At 46.2% G+C, this 20,456-nt stretch overlaps 1 protein-coding gene across 1 annotated transcript in view; it reads right to left on the reverse strand.

Annotated features, from left to right (window-relative positions):
* Nucleotides 1–2,893: 2,893 nt before the first annotated feature.
* The window catches only part of LOC144115514 (uncharacterized), a 57,284-nt gene continuing 39,721 nt past the window's right edge, over nucleotides 2,894–20,456 (reverse strand). The window contains exons 4-8 of the mRNA XM_077649926.1: nucleotides 15,575–15,746; nucleotides 13,730–13,830; nucleotides 10,633–10,774; nucleotides 5,251–5,514; nucleotides 2,894–3,048 (exon numbers count right to left, since the gene is read on the reverse strand). Coding sequence (XP_077506052.1) covers nucleotides 2,897–3,048; nucleotides 5,251–5,514; nucleotides 10,633–10,774; nucleotides 13,730–13,830; nucleotides 15,575–15,746 — 831 coding nt within the window. The 3' untranslated portion in view covers nucleotides 2,894–2,896. The remainder of the gene's footprint in view (nucleotides 3,049–5,250; nucleotides 5,515–10,632; nucleotides 10,775–13,729; nucleotides 13,831–15,574; nucleotides 15,747–20,456) is intronic.

Consider the following 20,456-nt stretch of genomic DNA (forward strand, 5'->3'; position numbering starts at 1 on the left):
AAAAAAATCTACTCCTTTGTTTGCAAAAGTGAAGTTTGCAAAAATTAGCCAGGGAATTTGCTTCAGTCAGCCTTCTGTGACGCTGACTGATAGGGAATTCTATTTTTTAGCATTCTCTTTGAGCTATCAGGGGAGTATCTCAGCTGTGTTGCTATGTTTCTTATTTTCTGCTTAGGTGAATATGTTTCTGGTCACGATTGCTGCTTTGATGATTCACTATTTTTACCGTTTTTCTATTTATGCCTGTACATTCATGAATAAATGTTCAGTTCAGAGAGTAGCGCTCGTCCTTGTTGTTTCTTAGTTACGTCTGCGTCTTTACGCGCTTTTTCCACCATGCACTTTCTGCTCTAATCTTAAGATTTAAGCTTGAAAGCTGACGCAGACCGTTTCAAAACCCTTTCGATGCCGAATTCCAACAATCTTTTGAGATCGTGAGGAGCAAAACCGCAAAATAGGACGGGACTGAGGCAGGCGACAACACCGCCCTGTGTTGTCGTCTGCCTCAGTCCCGTCCCGCTTTGCGGTTTTGCTCCTCACTATGTCCTACCAACTGGCCTACAACCAAGTCCTTCTAAATCTTTTGAGGCATACGGCTGCTTTAAAACATTTCTGGCGCAGAAAAGGCCTACTTATGCACGTTTTCTCTCGCTGCTTAAGGCCCAAAAACCGTTTTTGAAGACCAAGGTGTTCTACAAGGCATGACACTAGAACACGGGCTGATTACATTGGAACAAACTTCATCTGTTTACTCACGAGCACCGTCTGTGCGAAAACCGAATACAAGTTCAAGAGACTACTAAGGCGTCCTTGTTTGTGAAGGCTTATCTTAAGCATTACGTTTTGATTGCCTATACAGCTCATGTTCCCGTATGTGCTATCATCTTTCTACCATGGCAGCATGACTGGCGTGTGCTTTTGTCTATTCTTCTTTCGACCATTTTGTCGAGACACACTGCTGTTTCTGTGTACAGATTTTGTCATGCGAAATGCGAAATCTTCTGCACAGACACTGCATCAATTTGAATATTTTTTTCTCATTTACTATACTCGGGTTCACTAATTCCTTCTGTGTACGTGTACCGTGTTTTATATTGCTGCCTGCCAAGCGCTGCCACTCAAGCCACTAATGGCTTCGGCAGGCTAGAACATATGTACTGTTTTCGTTAGTTGTAATAAAAGTATTTTTATTATTTTGCTCGTTTCGTCGGTTTTTCTAGCTTTTCTTCCTCTGACTTTTGTATTCGTCGATAAGGGACGTGTAAGAATGCGCACTGGCGAAAATAAATGGCAGTTGAAAGTATGCGCTCTGTTTCAAGTCGTTTGTGTCTTGTTTTTGCACTTCGTTTAGTCCTGCCTCAAAGTTAGCGCATTACCGTATAAACTCAAATACACGCTCTTCAGGGCAGCTTAAAAATAGAGGATGCTTAGTTTTATTCCGACTTGCTGTTTTTTTTAAACATCAGTACAGATTATCGTTCGATTAACGACACATCTCTCCGCATGAACTGTTGCGTTATCAGTAATCGCCACTACGCATGATTCATAGGTCGCTGGATGGCCCTTTTCACCTATTTCCACGTCTGCCAACATGCCACCACAGTTATGGCGAGGCTGCATGGCCTCATCTGGGCCACGCTGAAGTGTTGGTAAAATAAAACGGATGCGGCTCTGGCGTCTACTAATTGTCCGGAGTTGAGTTCGCATGCTGTGCCTATGAATGACTTCTTCAATGCCACAGTCTTGAGCTAAAAAATCAACGCCAGCTGAACTGGACAATGGAACTTTAGGCTTTTGTTGGCTTCTGGCACAAGTGGCCTGTGCTCGGCATTGTGGCGCAGTTCTTGATGCACAACTCCAGAGAAGATCATTCCAGCTGCAGCCGCGACGTTACCCGAGAGCAGTGAAAGGCCACGGTGTATTTAACGATAACAATCAATATATCCGCAGATCAACGACGACGGCCTGGAATTTTTTTCTCTATTAACATTTTTGCTATTATAAAAAGCGCTCCTCATTGGTTTTATATGGTAGCCTTAACTGTTCGATGCGATCGATGGAAACAATTTAAAAGAAATATCTTGTTACATATCGGAATAATGGACCATTACATTCAATATTTTCATAACAGTATTTTACAATTTTTCAATTTTCAAATTATTTGTCTGAGATTGCTGGACATTGTAGAGAAAGAAGCAGGTGCAAGAAAATAGTTGCTAAAGATCTAAAAGCCTCCAATAACGCCCGATGATCGACATGCTTACAGCATGGGTGGATCTAAGGAGGGAAGGATAGAGCGAGTGACCCACAACCGTAAAGAATTTTGGATAGATAAGCTGCATTGGCCGTAATACTTAAAAAAAATTCAATAAAGTCATGGCAAATTATTTACATTCATATGTTACTATATCTTGCATGTGAGTGTAATAATAGCGTTTATTATTATTATAATGTAAGCAGTGTATAAGCGCATTGTGCATAGTTTCTAATACATTTTTGAGCGTAAGTTGATTATTTCTTGAGAAAACATTATTTCAACCACAATGACGCCATACATAGAAAGCATAAGGTGAGTTGTGAATCTGTGGCGGCTTAATCTTTGAGAACACAGGAAATCATGCAGACGACAAGGAAGCATGTGCAAAAGCCAGCAAATCAAATAATAAGCCTGTGCAAAAGGCCATATTTCCTTAACTTCATAGCAAGGTTTCTACATTTCATTGATAGCACTGCGCGTGAAACATGACCGGAAGCGATCCGTTGGTGCGGAAATCAATGCGCACAGTGCACCGTCACAAAAGACAGCGGGGCTATACCCCTCTCGAGTACTGCTGCGGGCGCTGCCGCCAGCTCCGTAGGCACACCGTAGAGAATGCGACTTAAGGCTTTTCTTATTTCAATCCGCCTGGGCGTGCTTGGAGGCTCCTTTGTGCTTCTGGAGGTAGGACTGCTGCAGAGCCCTGCGAAGGTCCTTGCCGCTATCCGTGTGTGGAATGCTTTCCAGGAACTCTACACCCCCGTGCAGATGCTTGTGCAAAGACAGCTGGCCTGGAAAGGAAGACGAAACCCACGTGCTGAAGCAATGCGCGGGACCTCGTTGCACATAGCGATCAAGTTCTCCGCACCCAGCCATATCAGTATGGTGTCCCATGCGCGAGAGCCATTGCACTGAAGCGCGTTTGTGTGTCGAGAATCAAGACGATTAAAAATTTACGGGGCGCTTAATCACCATTATGAAATGACTTTACATTAGCTATAGGTCTTCTCTTCTCCTTTCATTGCTTCTCTTGTATTTGTCATCATATTTTCTTACACACTTTGACATGTATATTTCTTTGCTCATTACAGGCTCCTTGCTCAACTTTGCCGAGCACACAGCTGAGCAGCTTTGCTCTGCTCTTCGCTGAGGCATTCGTAGCTATTTCCGTGGCGGCCGCCTTCTGGCCTCCCCTCCTCTCCCCTAGAAGTGGAGCGGGTATTTCTCTCTCCACTTCACCTCCTACCAACCGCTGCAGGTGGAAGGTGGCAAGTGGCCGCAGCCGGAAGCCGCAGACTTTTTCTTCGCGGTGGGGCTTCTAATGTTAGAGTATTAATAAAGTAGGGTTGTGCGGCCTTAAAAAACGAGCCTTAATGTAGAATGTAACTTGTGAGGAGTATACCCAGCAACTTTACTTTCTTCTTACTACGTCCTGCCCAAGATTTCATCCCAATCGCGACATCTCACCAAAATCACCGAAAACCATTTTTGTACTTCCTCTCAGCAGATACTACGCAATCAATTTTGTGAGTTTGAACGCCGCGTTCACCGAGCTGGAAAGGTGCTAACATTTTAGTGCAATAATCGCAGGTGTCTTTGTCTGCATATGTCAAAATTCTTTCTTCGATGGTAAATTCGAACATGTTAACCAAGGAAGGAAAGCAGGCTGTGAAAGGGCTGAGCGGCTGCCGCGCCAGCGATAAAAAATTTAGTCCACGCTTACTCTGTATGCCGCAAAAAAAAGAGTGATTTATTTCACGTCAGGATAATAGCTGCGCTTCAGTGAAATTAGTGAGTGCATAGGTTCGCTCTCGCTTCTCACTTCAATTTCGCAACAGTGGTGATTTTTCAATTTTTCCTGAAATATTCTTCCTCCTTAACATGAATGAGCGTCCAAATCTTGCGCGTTTAAACACATTAAATACAGCACCGAGTAAGAATTATTTCATCTTTAGAGAAGTCCCCCTTTGTTCAAGTTGAAGTTCAAGCTTATTGTCAGTGAATACAATGCATTATAGTATGTATTACAGGAAGAGGTCCTGGAGCGGAAATCTGCAGTGGAACCTTTTGCAAGCAAGTAAATGTAGTTGTAAATATTAGCTATGCAAAGGATAAACTTCAAATACAGTGAAATAACAAACAATAATCACAATAACAATTACTAAACATCAATACAACAACAGCAAAACATTTAAAAACACAGCAATAATATTCAAACAAGACAATAGCACAAAATTATGTTCTTTTTTGTTACAGACAAAAAAGAGATCTAGGTAAAAATAAAAGAACGTAACAACCGTTTGAATGATGTAAGAGACGGTGAGCATTTAACTGGGAAGGGCAGGCTGTTCCAGGGGTTAACTGCTGCAAATCAAACGGTCTGTTTACCGTAGTTAGCACGTACTTTTAGCAGAAAGTTGTGTAGAAAAAATCGCGTGATATTGGGATTATATAGGCGAGCTTTACCGATAATATAAAGAAAATTACTATTATAGACGAAATGAAATGCAATGATTCCCAAGTTAAATTTTATTAGCTAATTAATCGGAAGAAAATACAGTTCATTGAAAAGGGCAGCGACATGAGCATTGTAATGAATATTTGTGATGAATCGAACAGCTTGATTTTGTAAGTGTTCTAGAGGAGATAGATGAGTCTGATACGAAAGACCCCTCGAATTCTAATACAGTAACTGAGATGACTGTGGATGAAGACATAATAAAGCGTGATCAGTGGTAGGGTACCTTTCATGCTCAGACACAGAGGCCATCTCTTCTTCTTAGTGAAACTCACAAGTGTCCGGAGCTTGCCTCGTTTTCACATTTATATGCAGTAACAACGCACTTCGAGAGAGCCCGTGCCATAGATCTCCAGAAGGCACATCGAACTTCGCCTTATGATGTCGCTTAGTTAGAGTGAGCTAGCTCATTGTTTATGGGACTTCAGACAGAGCGGGTACCGACCACACCACAAACATTTCCTGTGGCACCTACCCGCTACGAGCGCTTTCAGCCTGGCGGCCGCCTCAGCTCCCTCGGCGACTCCTCCTTGGAGCTCCAGGACGACGAAAGCGCGAGCGGCCTCCCCGAACTCCGGGTGCGGCACCCCGGCCACTACCACGTGTCGCACGCCGGGGTCTGTGGCCAGCAGTTCCTCGAGTTCAGCGGGCGCCACCGGCTGGTCCATGCACTTGATGAGCTCCTTAATACGGCCGCACACGAAGAAGCGGCCGTCCGGCGCGTAGAACCCCATGTCGCCTGCGATCAATGCGTTCCGGTCAGTGAGCCCAGCATGATAGTGTCTTGCGACGCGATGGCGCGATGCTTAAGCCTAAAAGCTATTTCTTGCGCAGCCCTTTGAGTGCCGTGCCCCCTTTGTGACCTAAGTTGAAGAAGTTTTTTCGTTTCTACTGACTTTCCTTAGGGGCTGACTCCAAATGCTCGTGGCCAACATGCGACGCACAGAGACGACAATCTACCGGCACCGGTGACAGCACGATGACGAGGGTGAAAACGCACAAGTGAGAGCGAGGGCACAAGGGGCATCAAAATTCGTGACGTCGTGTCTTCGGACGCTGCCGAACGTCACACAAGGCTTCTTGTATAGCCTTGACGGCTGGTGGCGTAAAAAAAAGAAGGAAACTTGTTCTTGAAGTTGCATTCTCAAAATAAGTTATCAGTGTGATGAGCAGCAGAAAAAGGGTGGCGACGTGATGTGTAGTACGTACTTCGATCGGTGCTTTCAGTGAGTGAAGAAGGACGTTTTGGCGGGCTAGTTAGTTCGTAATGAAGAGAATGAGTACAAACTGCGCGAACAAGACGGGACGTAAGGCACAGAAAAGGACAGACAAAGCGCAGACCATCTTCCGCTTCACTATCATTCATCATGAACCAACTAGCCCGCAAGAACATCCTTCTTCAGTATATTTCTTCTCCCCTGGACTCTTTTCTACCTCTCAAGAACAATGAACAAGCACTCTTCTTTGTGAACCTGATTGCTCTGTCTACGTGCCAGTCATGAGTGCTGGCCTACTACCTCAAGAGGAAGATGGTCTGCGCTTTGTCTGTCCTTTTGTGTGCCTTACGTCCCGTCTTGTTCGCGCAGTGAGTAAACCAAGTTTAATTCCAGCTTATGCTAATGTGATAACGCCCGTTATATTTACATGCAACGCTTCTTATGCATCGTAGCCATAACTCTTACGAGATTTTTTGGGAGAGGCCTCAAAGAAGCTTATTATGATTTTGTAGGTCTCCTCTCGCACTGTTGTGTGCACCAAAGTTGCTACGAGTACGGCTGATCGTCTGAGAGGAAAAAATTCCTTCAACATCAGTGTTATGTGCACTGACATTATACGTACTAAATATGCTTTAGATTACCCTTTTCGTGCAGTCACTGATCATCCCACCATTTTCTTTTTGCAGGCCAAGTGTACATGCAGTACTATCTTTAGGGCTCAGCTGCGCTGTATTATAGTCGAGTGGTATAATGTCATAGTGTTACTTCGCGGGCAGTTCAAAATATCCTACAGCGACCAAAGAAAGGATCACTGCAACGTATTCATTCCAGTGTGACGCCACTATAAATCACAAGCTTGAGCAAATATGTTTCACCCCTCTGGAAAATGTTCGCTTGCGGCTCTGGCACTGTTTCGACACTTTACAGCGCCAGATTAAGCGACAAAAATGTCAATTGTTAGAGGTATACTAACTGCGCGAACTTTAAGATTATTGCTTTACGAAGAAAAGCTTTCGTTCATGCAATGCACCGGACGTGCCTGCGTCCAATAACCAAATAGGAAGCGCGAACTTCTTGAATCACGCAAAATCTACTTTTTCCACTATGGTTCAAGGTTCAAGAAAAAAATTGACGGACCATTTAGCGTGGTTAGGCCAAATGCGAATTACGTGCGGTAGCACTGCGGTTTCCATTTTCTCATTGCTCATTCCCTGCTTTACATTTGTAGATAGCTGGGAGTCTTCATACCGGTAACTCCTGATGCAGGGGGGCAGCGGTTAAGCGATGCGCCTCCTGCCATGGTGGGCAGTTTGCTCACAATTTGGTAAGCCGGTTGTGATGACGTCACAAGGTCACATTACCTAGGTGGCCCATCTGCCACCTAGGTGTGTGCACCCAGTCACCTAGCTCTTCAACGTCGCAAAGGGACAGGACAAACATCGGCGAAATCGGTCAACCGAAGCTCTGGTGCTCGCACGCTAAAATTTCTTCAAAGTGAACTGAACTGTGCAGCTACGCAAGTTGATACCTCGTGATAATTGAGCATACAAAGATATACACAAATTCTGCAGCTTAGCAACAAAAGCCTGGGTTGAAGCTGTGACGGGGCGTGGGGGGGAAATCCGACTGTGCGGCCTGCCCGTGGCCCCCCCTGCCACCGGATACGGGCCGGTGTAGTTGCGGCTACTAGGCTTTGTTCCGGTGCAACGCCAGCGGTGGGGATGGGCTGGCCGGGGCCCGTCCTCTGGGGATGCAAAACCCCATGGGAGTGGCAGCGACTCCCAAGCGACTGAGTGGGCCAGTCGCGTACGTGAGGTCCGATGCCTGTGCGGAGGCAGGCCTGGTTTCATAATCAGGTTGGACTCACGGAATTGGGCTCAAAAAGTGCTCGAAAATCAAAAGGCCTCTGCACGCGGGGGCGTGCGTGGCTACCGGCTGGCGCGTCGGTTTCTGGCCACGGAGAGGCCAGGTCCGCGCGGGGGTTTCCAGCAGAAGGGCTCCTTGGGAGCGATGTCCTCGGGGAAGCAGTCAGGGATGGCTGACCGCGGGGCCGTGAGGCTAGAGCGCGGGACGCCGAGGTAAGGGGGACCTTAGTACGACCGATGCGAAAACCGTCGATGTTGTGGAGTAGCGGTGGAGTAGGCCCGGGTTATCTCACCCTCGGCCAGGTTCTTGGTTTGTGGCCCGGTCAGCCCGGCCCTGAACACTCCCTCCTCAGTAGGTGTGGAGCAAGCCAGGGGAGGAAATAAGTGCAAGGTTGGTTGGTTGAAAGCACAGGTGGGTCCCCGGGAGTCTAATTCCATTGGCTGGATCCACCACACATACTTCCGGAGTCTGAAAAGCCGCGAAAAACACTTGACGGTTAGTAGCTGGGCAGCGTTACGCAAGTCCGAACCGGACCCCTGAAAGTCGTGGAGGAGCCCGAGGCAGCTGCCCCGGGTTAGGATTCCCTGTCTCCGAGTCGGAGCTATTGCGTCGTTGGGTGGTCGGGCATCCCGTGAGTGGAGCCGCACCATTGGAGAACATCGACGCCCTCCCTGTCCTGGCCAGACAGGAGTCGAGCGATGATAAAATGAGGGTCAATATCTCGCTGTCCCCATTCCCATCACATTACCCATAACCCTTCCCTCAGTCCCATTCCCACAACCTATGTCCCACCCCCTCCGCTACGTCCCAGGGGAGATCAGGGGAGTCTCCCCGGGCCCGCTCCCCCGGCTGTGGGTCGCTTAGTAGCATTACCCCATTTTTTTATTTTCCCACCTGCGGGTGGCAAAAGCACAACATTGCCTTCGGGCTTTTTCATTTATATTACGATTGGGTTAAGCCTGTGATACTTTAGTGGTACAGGCAGGAGCTTATTGGTTTACGTTTTTTTTATGGCAGCTCCACCATACTCTTTGTGACGGGGCGTGGTGGTGAACGTAATTAAGTTATCAGACGCTGCTTGGAATTACAACTGCAAAGACGTTCATTTTAAACTGTTTTTCAACTGTGGGGTGAAAAGCAAAAGCGAGAGATATGGTACAAGAAACTGAAAAAAAGATAGAAGGTTTTAATACTCACTTCAGTTCAAGTGGTTGAACTGCATTCGTTAAAATGTGCGATGTCTAGTCGCGCGAGCTGAAATGCGTCGGGGGCATCACGTATGCCTCCACTGTTCGCTCCCTATAGACAGTTGCGCGCGCCCGTGGCTCGGAACGGTCATGCGCGGGAGCCGCACTGCGCTTAGACCCATGTATTTCTGTATGTACCCTGTCCTTTCTTTCTATCGCTCCCCTTTTTCTTTCTCTGTGCTCTCCCTGTCCCTCTATTTCCGCTAGCCGCAGCTCACGTGCTTGAGGCTTCAATGGCAGATGCCGCGGCTAGTAACATTTTTTCCTCCCGTTTTTATTTTATTACGACTGGAACCGCTAGTATCCTAAATTCCTTACATGTGATTTCAGACTGGAAGCGAAAAATGAACATGTGGCAATAAAACTACATGTTAAAGGTTAAAAGCAAAAGTGCGTTAAATGGCTGCCATTCCTCCGACAAAGCGCCAAATTTCGAACATGACCTTCCGTGTCTCTGATGATGTACACTTCAAGCAATAATGTCAAAAACCATAAAAAGAAAAGGCGAAAAAAAAACGTTCAGTATCTTCATACCCAGAAATTCTCGACAAGCGAACTTTTTTTTTTACGGGAAGTTGCGCAATTTTTTCGAATACCGTAACAGTGCACCATAACATTCAATGTAACCGCGGATCTCCGTTCGGGACACTTGTAGTTTTCTGCTATTTATTCTCAGAAACGCTCCCCTTGGTTTTCAATGAGAGCCTTAATTACTCGATGGAGCCCAGGACAAACTTTAAAAGCAAGATTTTGCTGCTTATCGGAATATTTGACAGTTACCATCAGCATGTTCTTAACAGTATCTGAAAACCTTTCATGGCTTCCTCACAATTAAAAGTGACGACCAAGAAAGCTGGACTTGTATGCTGTCAGAAAACACAAGCCGCATAATTGCTGTGACGAGTGGGCCATCGTTGACGCTGGTCTCTTGTCTTCGGACAGATCACAGTTTCTCACAGGCTGTTAAGTATTGTTGCTTATAGTTACCCTTCGAGTACTGCTCAGATTTTAGTTAAAAGCACGAACAATTAAGACCGGCCCTTTTATTCTTCTCACATGCGGTGTCTCATAACCGCAATTACAAAAGATGTTCTGCTCGTCACTGGTTTGCCCATTCTCGCAGTTTCTCAGGCTTCCTATCCAAAAGCTCAAAGCACGGGGAGCGCAATTATAATAGAAGACATCGGAACCCCTCTCCCGTAAAATTTAACTCATTAGTGAATCTGTCTTCAAGTCTGCCCCAGTAAGATTGGTTAGAATACCCAAGGATCACAAATCCCTTCGGCATCATTCAGCTGCGTGCTATGGCACGGTTATAACAGCAAATTCAAATTCAAATTCAAATTCACTTTATTTCTGGTAGAAAGCAAGTATACATCATGAGCAAGAGAGTTTAAAAGAGGATTATTCTACCAAGGAAGACGAGGCAAAAGGCGTTTCATCTACGCCTGACAAGGCCTCGCCTCCTGGCGAGATACATTGCACTCTCTATGCTACAAAAGCCGTTGTAAAAAATAAACCTCCCACCTGTGCGAATAAATCCGTTTTCCCAGGCGCGAGCTGTGTCTTCTGGTCTGCCGAGATAACCCTTGAATGTGCAAGCGCCTCTCACGCAGATTTCTCCCTTTTCGAGTGGCCCAAGGGTTTTCCGAGTGTCAAGATCCACCACCTTATATGGCAGAAGATACGAAAACATGTCAAAAGTATTCCACGTGGCTCACTTTACTTTTATCACATGTAGTACGCAACCTATGAAGTATTAGGTCTGTGCTTGCTCTACAGTTTGTGCCCATGATACTGGCCTAAACACGCGAATGGCATGAACAGGTTTAATGTGTATCACGTCAATGAAAAGATACCTGCTTACATCTAGCGAGCGTGAAGCTTACGCAGAAGCTCGTCGCGATTTGTGATTGTGTGTAGGAGTATACCAGCACACTTTTGATCGCTTCACCCTCACATCTGCTTGCGAAGAAAACATGGTTTAGCAGCGAAAGCTATATGTATGGGATGCGTTATAGGGGGTCTCTTCGTTGCTCAAACAAGCGCATGTCGGTCCGCGCTGGTTTGCACGGCGAGCGCTAGGGGTGCTGGTGTAGTACGGCTGGGTAGAGTTGGCTGGATGGCACTGCCGGCGATCGCATCGATCATGCATCGGCGCGCGTAGGCACTGCAAAGTCGAAGAGCGAGGGTGAAGAGGTATGTCTCATGCGACCAGTATTGCTCTGGCGTACTACCGCTGTGAAATGGTGATGCGGCGAGATGAAGAGAGAAGCAAGCCTAACAGCATGGAGGAAGGGAACAATTTAGGAGAATCCGTTAAGCGACATTTTTAAGTGACAGTGCAAGGGCCCCGTTCTGCAGAAAAGCTGGTGTCGGCGTTCCTTTTGTTAGCGAAAAATTCGGATTGGTCGAAAAAGTGGATGTTACAGGAGGCACCCATAGATGGTGCCAGACACGCCATCGACGCATCGGAGCAACAGCGAGGAACGCACAAAGCGCGCGGGCCGTCGGCTGCCGGTCTTCCTCCTCACCCTCAAGCCGCCGCGGTGGCTTAGTGGTTATGTTGCTCGGCTGCTGATCCGAAATACGCGGGTTCGATCCCGGCCGCGGCGGTCAAATTTCGATGGAGGCGAAATGCAAGAGGCCCGTGTACTGTGCGATGTCATCGAAATTTCCGGAGTCCTTCACTGCAGCGTCCCTCATAGCCTTAGTCGCTTTGGGACGTTAAACCACCAATAAACCAATACACCTCCACAGCCTCATATAAACACGCAGCAGACGACGACCCATGTTACTAGCGTCGCCTCCCAAGCTTCTACGCAGCAGACCCATCGCTGTATCCCCCGACCTTTGGGTTGGGAATGAGACGCTACCGCGAGGCCACGCAGACACGTTCGTACGACTTGTTTAAAGCGGGAATCTGTAAGTATGTCGTGTAGGCTTTGTATAATTGTGATTGCAAAAGAGAAAACTGTCTGTCTCCGTGAGCAAAAGGAACCGCCGTCGCGTCACACCCTTAAAGGCGGAGCTTATGCGTCCCTCCACTTTTTTAAAGCCAGACGTGGGGCTACCCCACACTAGTTGACCATAGTGTTCATATATATACTCCCGCAGGGAGCAGAGTTGCGCAACGGCTTCCCCGCGCCGCTGGCGACATATGTTCCAAATCATTTCAGCCCATATACCCAACGTATGAGCAGGAGGAGGACGACCGCTCCTATCTTGAGCGTAGTCTGCTTTGTTATCCGGCTGAAGGGGTCATTATTAGTTTCGGCTCAGCCAGCTTCACAGGTGGAGCGCTGCTTGTTCGCATGCGCTAGCATCCGCAGATTTCACTGAAGAGGCTTTCCCGCAGAGCTTGGAACATAATGGCGTATCTTCGCGCAACTCTGCTACCTGTGGCAGACGATGTCGCTGCGCCCAACGCTACTACTGGCTGCTCTATCGGCCAAATACTCCGAATAGTTCTTGCGAAAACAAGTGATTTCCGGCACATTTTTGTAATGCAAATCAGATTGCGAAGGCCCCTCCTAAGCTTTCCTTCCTCCTTGCCTAGCAACATGCGCCAATGTGGATGCATAGTGTACACTACATCACGCCTTTCAAACGCATGGCGCGGATTGCCTGGACAGGCCATGATCAGGAGAGGAAGCACTGATATATTCACGGACGTACAAATGAGGACGTTATCGTGTCAACGGCGCGAGTATAGACCTTTTCACGACCCCCGGAAAAACCGGATTTCTTTGCTGTGCGGAGAACGTGGGGGAGCTTAATCCTCAACTCCTTCCTGTACTACAAGCTCAGCCCGGTGACCAATATGGCGGCGCCCACGGACCTCTTTTTGAAAAGGTAAATAGGGGGCACTGTTCACTCTTTAAAGGCCAATGACGACACTGACTTTGGTGGTCGCTGAATTCTGCTATTCACGCAGGATGCCGTTAACAGCGTCAATTTTTTTTCTTGTTGACCGTATATACGACTGGCGTCCGTTACGAGCAAAGTGCGAAATGGCAGTGCGCCCACAGTGCTTGTGGAAAGTTCCAACCAGAACGCCTCTACCCCTTTCCCAATAGCTTTCGTACCATTTTTGCTGCTCGATCAGCAACAGAGGGCCGTAAATGGGACGTAAAACATCACATGGTCTTGGCGCGGAAGCAGCTGCAGAAACCTGCTGAGGTGAAGGTGGCGGACAGGTGTGCCTAGCTGCGCGAAGCATCGCCTCTAAAGAGTCGGATGGCTTTGAGGACTTCCCCGTCGCATCTGCTTGGATGGCGGCTGGCATGCATTTCTCGAGCTTTTGTCGAAGCCATGGCCACAAGGGCGCTTTGTCTCTCGCTTCATGCTGACGCGTACGCTCTCCAGATCTGGTCAGTTTCCAGAGTGTAGACTGTCGAGTGCCGACGGCAAAACAAAAAACCTCCGCAGCTGTCCGCGCATTCGAATACCCTTTCGCACGGTGTCGCACGGTTTGCCCCAGGGGTCTTTAGCAAACGCTTATTAGGCATACATTAGTGGAGGGCTCTCAAAATGTCCAAGGGAGCAGCATTGTGCAGTTTTTGCATCCATACAGTGAAAAAATGGTATGCAAACTCTGAACTCACTTAAACGGCGCACTCACTTTCATTTCTGCGAACGCCACAGGTTGCCCGACACTCTTGAAATCATCATGTCGAGGAATGGAAAACGTAACGCATCCGGTCAGCTCTGTCATGCCGTAAGCTGCAGAAGAAAGGTCAGTCAGCAACACGTACAAGTCGAGGTAATCCAAAGCATGGCTTTGTCACATAAAGCTTGCTCTGGGCGCAAAGGGCAGAACAGGAGGAATGGGGTAACCGAAATATGGCGTACCTGCACCCATTGTCAACATCTGATAGCCCGTTTTTCTAGGGCGCGGTTTTCTCTTGGCTTGTCTTATTCCAAGATGATGGTACTGTTGAAGTGGTTCGGTTACTGCTGACTGAGAGCGAGAAAAAGCGGGTCTTTTACGAGCTGTATACTGAATGGACATATTATGAAAATTCGCGCCCGTTTCACACTTATAACAGGAGGGGAGTGCGGAAAGAGATGGTGGGCTTCAAGTGGAAGCAACAGCTTGAATATTCGTCTGAAAGAATAAATATTGGCGGAGAGCCAAACTATATGCGTGTTAACCATATCAACGGGTATTCCCAGCCGGTGTTAAATCTTCGGCTCTTACTATTCGCATGCTGTGATATACGTTTTCGTTTTCAAGCTGAACAATTCAATGACTTTTTAATTGCCGACGATTACCATTTCTTTCTCTTTGTAGGTGAAGTGACAACCTCTGAATTAAGCGAACCTTGTATTTGTATCAATACTTACGGTCGCATTAGTGCAGCTGTAAACAATGCAAAATAGTGTGTTATCATGGTCATGCTGCGAGGAATATTCAGGATAATTATGAATGTGACTAGCCGCCTGGTGACTAGGCAAAACGAGCCTGAAGCCTAATGACAAGGCGGAGGCATAGCAATACATGTTTAGTTGCAACATTAAACGTGCGTGAAATGTTCTAGGTAGCAGCGTACGAAAGGTGCACGGAAGGCGATGCCGACAAACCCCGGTCGAAATTCATCATGTAGATTCGTCCATTTCTTTAGTATTCAGCAAGGTCGAAACAGTGTAATTCACTGCCACGTGTGCGAATTTTGGCTTTTCCACACTATTGCCTGCCTGTTCGTTTTAGCTCACAATCCTTAAACTGCCGACAAAATGAAAAGTAGTGATAAGACAAAGGGCCCATTCGAAAGTTAATAACCCCGGTTCCCGCCGTATCATCCGGGTAAGCCATACGCGAATGTGCCATTTTCGCATTCAGTTTCTTTTTTTTAGTCTTTTCTGGTCCATTTAGCATAGCTCTCACATGAATTCTCAGCGGCAGGAGAAACGGGAATAAGAAGCAAAAGCATGCTTGTCATATAAAACAGCCTCTTTAGTGTCATGAATTTTTTTTTTTTTTTTTGCAGTGGGATTGCGGTAAAAAGCAGTAAACCGCTTACTTGCACCGCTCCCTGGCATCCTGTCTCCCTCCTGCCTTGACCGATTCTGTCTTTTTTATTTAATTTTTTTTCGTGGATAGGAAAAAAACTGTGCCAGGCTCTACGAGAAACTCAAAGTACTTTATCACCGACTTTGGCAGCAGTGCCTGCAGAGATCCATGCTCGTTTCAGGATCACCTGCGCCTATAAAAAATCTGCCACACCTTGGCCTCTGTTTTCTTTGGTTTTTGCTCTTTTATAAAACAAAAGACAGATATTTTCCGCCTTTTGAACTTTTGCGTTATTCTCAATTACCGATTCCCTTCGCGCCGTTCTTGGACTATCGGTGTGCGTGCTTTATGTAAAATTTGTTTTCCACATGGTGCAACCGTTTTCCAGGCGCTTAGTTTGCCGATAGTTTTTGGTGCATGCCGAAGTAAAACAAAATAAATTTTAACGCGTACCTTGTATGACACCCTTCAGCCGGAGCTTCTCGGCTACGCTTTGCAGTACAGGGCTGGATACAGTATTGCCTCCAACTATTAGTTGCTTAAGGGTGCTCGTATCTGTCTTGCCAAGAAGAGGGTGGACATTCAACTTGCGGACAAACATTGGGAACAACAGCATTGATGTCGCCTGTTGGAAAAATAGAAAGAAAAAATGAAAGCGTGCAATGTTTGTTAACCATTATGTGTAAATCATCTTTTAAAAAATTTTGTTCTTCTTCGGCTTCTTGTTTTATTTATTTATTCCATACTGTCAATCCCGCAAGAGATCATAACAGAGAGCTCATTTACAAAGTGCAATGAAATAGAAATATGACAATGATCAATGATTCGAAGCGCACTTTACTACACTGCATAAAGTTATACATCAGCAATATAGAAGTTAAGGACTAGAATGATGAGCAAGCAAAAAAGAGTTTGGCTGCACAAATTATTATACGGCAAATTGCACAACCAAGATAGGAAGAGATTCACGATGACAAAATAACAGAAATGGCTACTTACATGTAGGTAGTTCGTTTTCAACAAGCGTGATTAAGGCATTTATCGGTGACCTAGCTATTAATAGTGCACATGTTGAAGGTGTTCCACTCGCGTATAGTCCGTGGAATCAATGAATGTCTGTAAGTGTCAATATGTAATGGAAACTCGTCTAATGTGTGCGCGAGGTTATCACGTTTTCTTTTTTTTTATTTTGATATCAGTCGAAGTGTCTAGTTTTAATTGATTGTGTATCAGTTGGTAGATGGTTTTAAGTGCGCTAGTTTGGCTCTGTTTTGAAGGGTTAGCAGTCCTGCGTGTTTGAGTAATTGTGTCAGTGAGTTGGTTAACCTATATTTGTTAAAATACATCTGAGCGCCTTTCTCTGTGTTCCTTCAGGATGTTTAATTCAGCCTGTCAAGAAACAAAGCCAAACGGCATTTTCGTACTCTACAGGACTGGTCTGAAGAATATTTTGTAAGCAAGTAACTTTGCTTCAGGTGGTGGTAGTTTTAGGCGTCTATTAACGCGAAATAACTATTTTAATGCGGTTAATGGGACATTGTTAACATGTGAAACCCATCCGAAGGCAGAGGTTAGTATTGTGCCCAAGTATTTGTATTCGTGGACAGATGCAAGAGGAGTGTTGTTGAAGGTGTACTGGAAAAGCGATCGCTGTTTCTTCCTGGTTACAGATAAAAGAAGAGATTTGTTAACTTTAATATAGTCATTTTCCATTCTTCGCCCCCCCCCCCCCCCCCAGCCCGCCTCCCTGGTCACTGCTGTTGAGGCTTATTTAAAGCTATAATGCAATTGACAGAGCTAAATTTTGTTATCAAGTATCGGCAAGAAATCCATGATTGTGGAAAATTCTAGGAGGCAGGTCTTTTATAAAAATCAAGAATAATACTGTGCCTAAAACACTTCCTTGCGGTACACCTGATGACACATAAGCTGTCGTGGACTTCTCGCTGCTAATTTCGACAAACTCAGTACAGAGACTGATGTAGTCGCTAAGTCAATCTAAAATGGGGCCCGTTCGTAAAGTTAGCTCAAACTTTGTAATGAGTTTTTTGTGTGATAGGCGGTCGAAGGCTTTCGAAAAGTCTCAGAAAATGAGGTCCACTTGTGTCTGGTGATTAATAGCGATGCATATATCATGCGTTAGTTCAATTTGTTGAGTAACGGTAAAAAGTCCTTTAGGAATGGAATATTGAAAAAGTGTTATTATTTGGCTCTCTTCTAGATAGGCTCTTATGTGCTTTAAGACGATGCGTTCAAGTAGCTTGCATATTGTGCTGGTGTATATTTCACAGCAGATTTCGATTTTCACCTCGTCCTTGTGTGTTTGTATGTGTATTGGACTTTTCGCACACAAATAATACAGGCAAATTTACTGCGTCCGTGCAGCGAATAAATCGACTGAAAAAAAAATAAACTGAGTTTTTTCGTGCCCCCATGTTTCGAAAGTTTTTTCAACCACTTGTACTTCGCTTTTCTATTCATCGTCAATTTTCATTTTGCGCGTAAAAATTCTCAGGAGAAAAGTAATTGGCTCCAGTGAGGTAGATTTTGAATCAGTGTTTAAACTCATTGGAGAGAGTGTAAGGCCTGACATTTGGATTAACTAATGGAACACTGTGGACAAGTCCATCAATTTTTCTGTTTTGCAAAATCCGATAGCTGGGCATTTCGTGGTTTAATTGTCTCTTGTTCGGCAGCAAAAAGATAGTTATTGATAAGAGATTTGGATTCGAATGTGAAAAAGTTTTTCCCAACACTCTGATTCAAACTCGGGAGACCGTCTCTGCTAGTGTATACCCGAAAAGTGACGTGAACGCGGACTCGGATCCATGATTGCTGATGCGAGCGGTGTGGTCCAGCAGCAGCCGAAGTGAAGAGAGAGAGAGAGAGGGGTTTATTTATAAGAAATGCAGAGGAGGTTGGCCTGAAAAATAAATATCTGGCCTGCTACTCTGCTCTGGGGGACGGGAAGAGGAAATAAAAGAAGGTCACGATGGGGGACGATGATGATGGGAGGAGGCAGATGAAAAACTACTTAAAAAAAAACAAAGCACACTTTATGACATCACAAACGCGAGACAAGGTCCGTGTCGCTCAAAAAGTGAAAGCTGGCCTGACGTTGAAGGCATCGATCAGCCGTCGCTACCGTCGCTTCGTTTACGTTTACACCAGCATTACGATGGATCCCGGCTGAGGTGGCTGGACTGGCTGGGTATAAAGAATGTCCGAGCGCCGAGGAGTGGGCAGAGTCGACAACTAGCCTAGCCACCGGTGCGGCAGGTGGCACTCTATGGTGCACCACCTGACCGGCAAATGCTACTGCCCTGCTGGGAATCGGCACGGCTGTTAGGACAACCTAAAACATCATGCTGCCCGACCTTTTTCTGTGCCGCAGCCTCCATCTGATTTGCTTGTACTACGGCGCTAAATTGCCGACCTAAAGGAGACCTTTGGCGCAGTACGTAACGCGTACCTTGGCCGGGAACGGCGCACACGGAGCCACGAAGTAGCGCGCATTGCTCTTGCGTAGGGTAAACTGCGGCAACTATATCGCCTCAAACTTGAAAAAAACATTTTTAACGATTGCAAACAGCGCGAAAAAGACGGAGACAGAACAAGCACGACAACACGAGCGCTGCTTTCAACTGGAGATTGTCGTGGACGCAGGGGCTAAATAACCCGGGCTCCGTTGGTTAGCGTGTCCGAGCCTTCGGGCTGATGAAAGATGGGACTTGAAGTTTGGAAAAACGAAAAGAAGCGGGTTTAATGGTACTTTGGTGAAACTTATTTACATATTTAAGAAAAAGCAAACAGTGAAAAATTTAGAGTCCATGCGTCGAGTGACTGGATGAGCCTTGTCGCCAGAGTCCAGAGCGTCCTTTCTCCCTCAGCACGCTCCTTAAATCACCTAAGGTTCCACCCCTTCACCAGGCAGTGGTAGATCCCACACGTGGACCATTTCTCCAAGATGGGAAAAGTTGCACAGCACGTAGCACTCGTTGCAGAGTCCACCCGTGGGAACGGGCGAGGAAGAATCGCAAGTCCGCTGTTATTTCGCACAGTGGTGCAACAAATTGCAAGCGGCTCCCTGTCTCCGAAAAACCCCAGGTGATGTTTGCGGCGCCGCGGGGTGCGGCGACCTCTCTATGGTGCGGCCGGCTCCTGTCGGACACGGCTAATTACTCGAAGGCGCCGTTCCCCTATTCCCCTGTCGTCTGTCCATCGTCGATCGCTTCCCCAGGCGTCCTTCTTGCTGGGAACCAGTCAAAGGGAAGGCCATTCCCACCGAGCCAAGCATGAAAAAAACTCCGCAGGTACTTTCCCAGCCAGGCATCCTTTATTTTTGTGGGGCCATCGGATGGTCAAACGTCGTGTCGCCAGCATTGTCGTAACATGATTTATTACACAGCACTCGTGTTGTCGGGCTTGTTTCTGTCTTCGTCTTTTCCATGATGTTTACAATAGATAACACAAGCCAACTTGCCTAGCTTTCCGTTCTTCTAAGTCCATTTCTAAACACACCCAGCCTTGCTGCCCGAGTACAAATGACCTTATCCTCATCGCATCACCACAGATCATACTGGACTATTCCTGCGGTAAGGGCGAACTACGGTCACCAAATGCTAAATTATCAATTAGCGGCCATTCTAAATAAATTCGCGGACACCGGCAAGAATATCATCGATATCAATAATTCACTTAATCGACACCACCTCATTACAAGAAACGCTACCTCACTGACACATATTATCAGTACCATTGAATAAACATATGTTCTGTACCACACCGTTAATGCTGCTGTGCAGTATCATATTATTCGCGTGCTCCATGTATAATGTTATTCTTTATTCCCTTCTTTTTAATTGTGCACTGTGTATAATCACGAGGCACGCGAACGCTGCCGCTGCCCACTGTAAAGGGGGTGAGAACTTATTGAAACGCGAGACGCATTTATTCTCACCTCCTCTATCGCCCTGTATTATTATTATTATTATTATTATTATTATTATTATTATTATTATTATTATTATTATTATTATTATTATTATTATTAAAGACAACAAAAAAGCGCCGCAGGTGCGTGCCGAGACATGAAGTTCTTCCGAGCAGCACTTAAAGGGGCACTTGTAGTTCCTCTGCTGCTACGCATTTGTAAATAGAGGATTCTCAAAAATGAAACTACGCGGGCACGGAAAGCGCATGGCTGGCATGGCCGCGAAACACCAAAACATACCGAAACTGAACTGGCGGCCCGTGGCACCGCCAAGAATAGCTTTTCTTTGACTTCCAAGATTCAGTTTGTCTTTTTTCCGTCTTCCTTGTGTGATAAAAGTGC

The sequence above is a fragment of the Amblyomma americanum genome, chromosome 1 (assembly GCF_052857255.1).
Source record: "Amblyomma americanum isolate KBUSLIRL-KWMA chromosome 1, ASM5285725v1, whole genome shotgun sequence".
Taxonomy (NCBI): domain Eukaryota; kingdom Metazoa; phylum Arthropoda; class Arachnida; order Ixodida; family Ixodidae; genus Amblyomma; species Amblyomma americanum.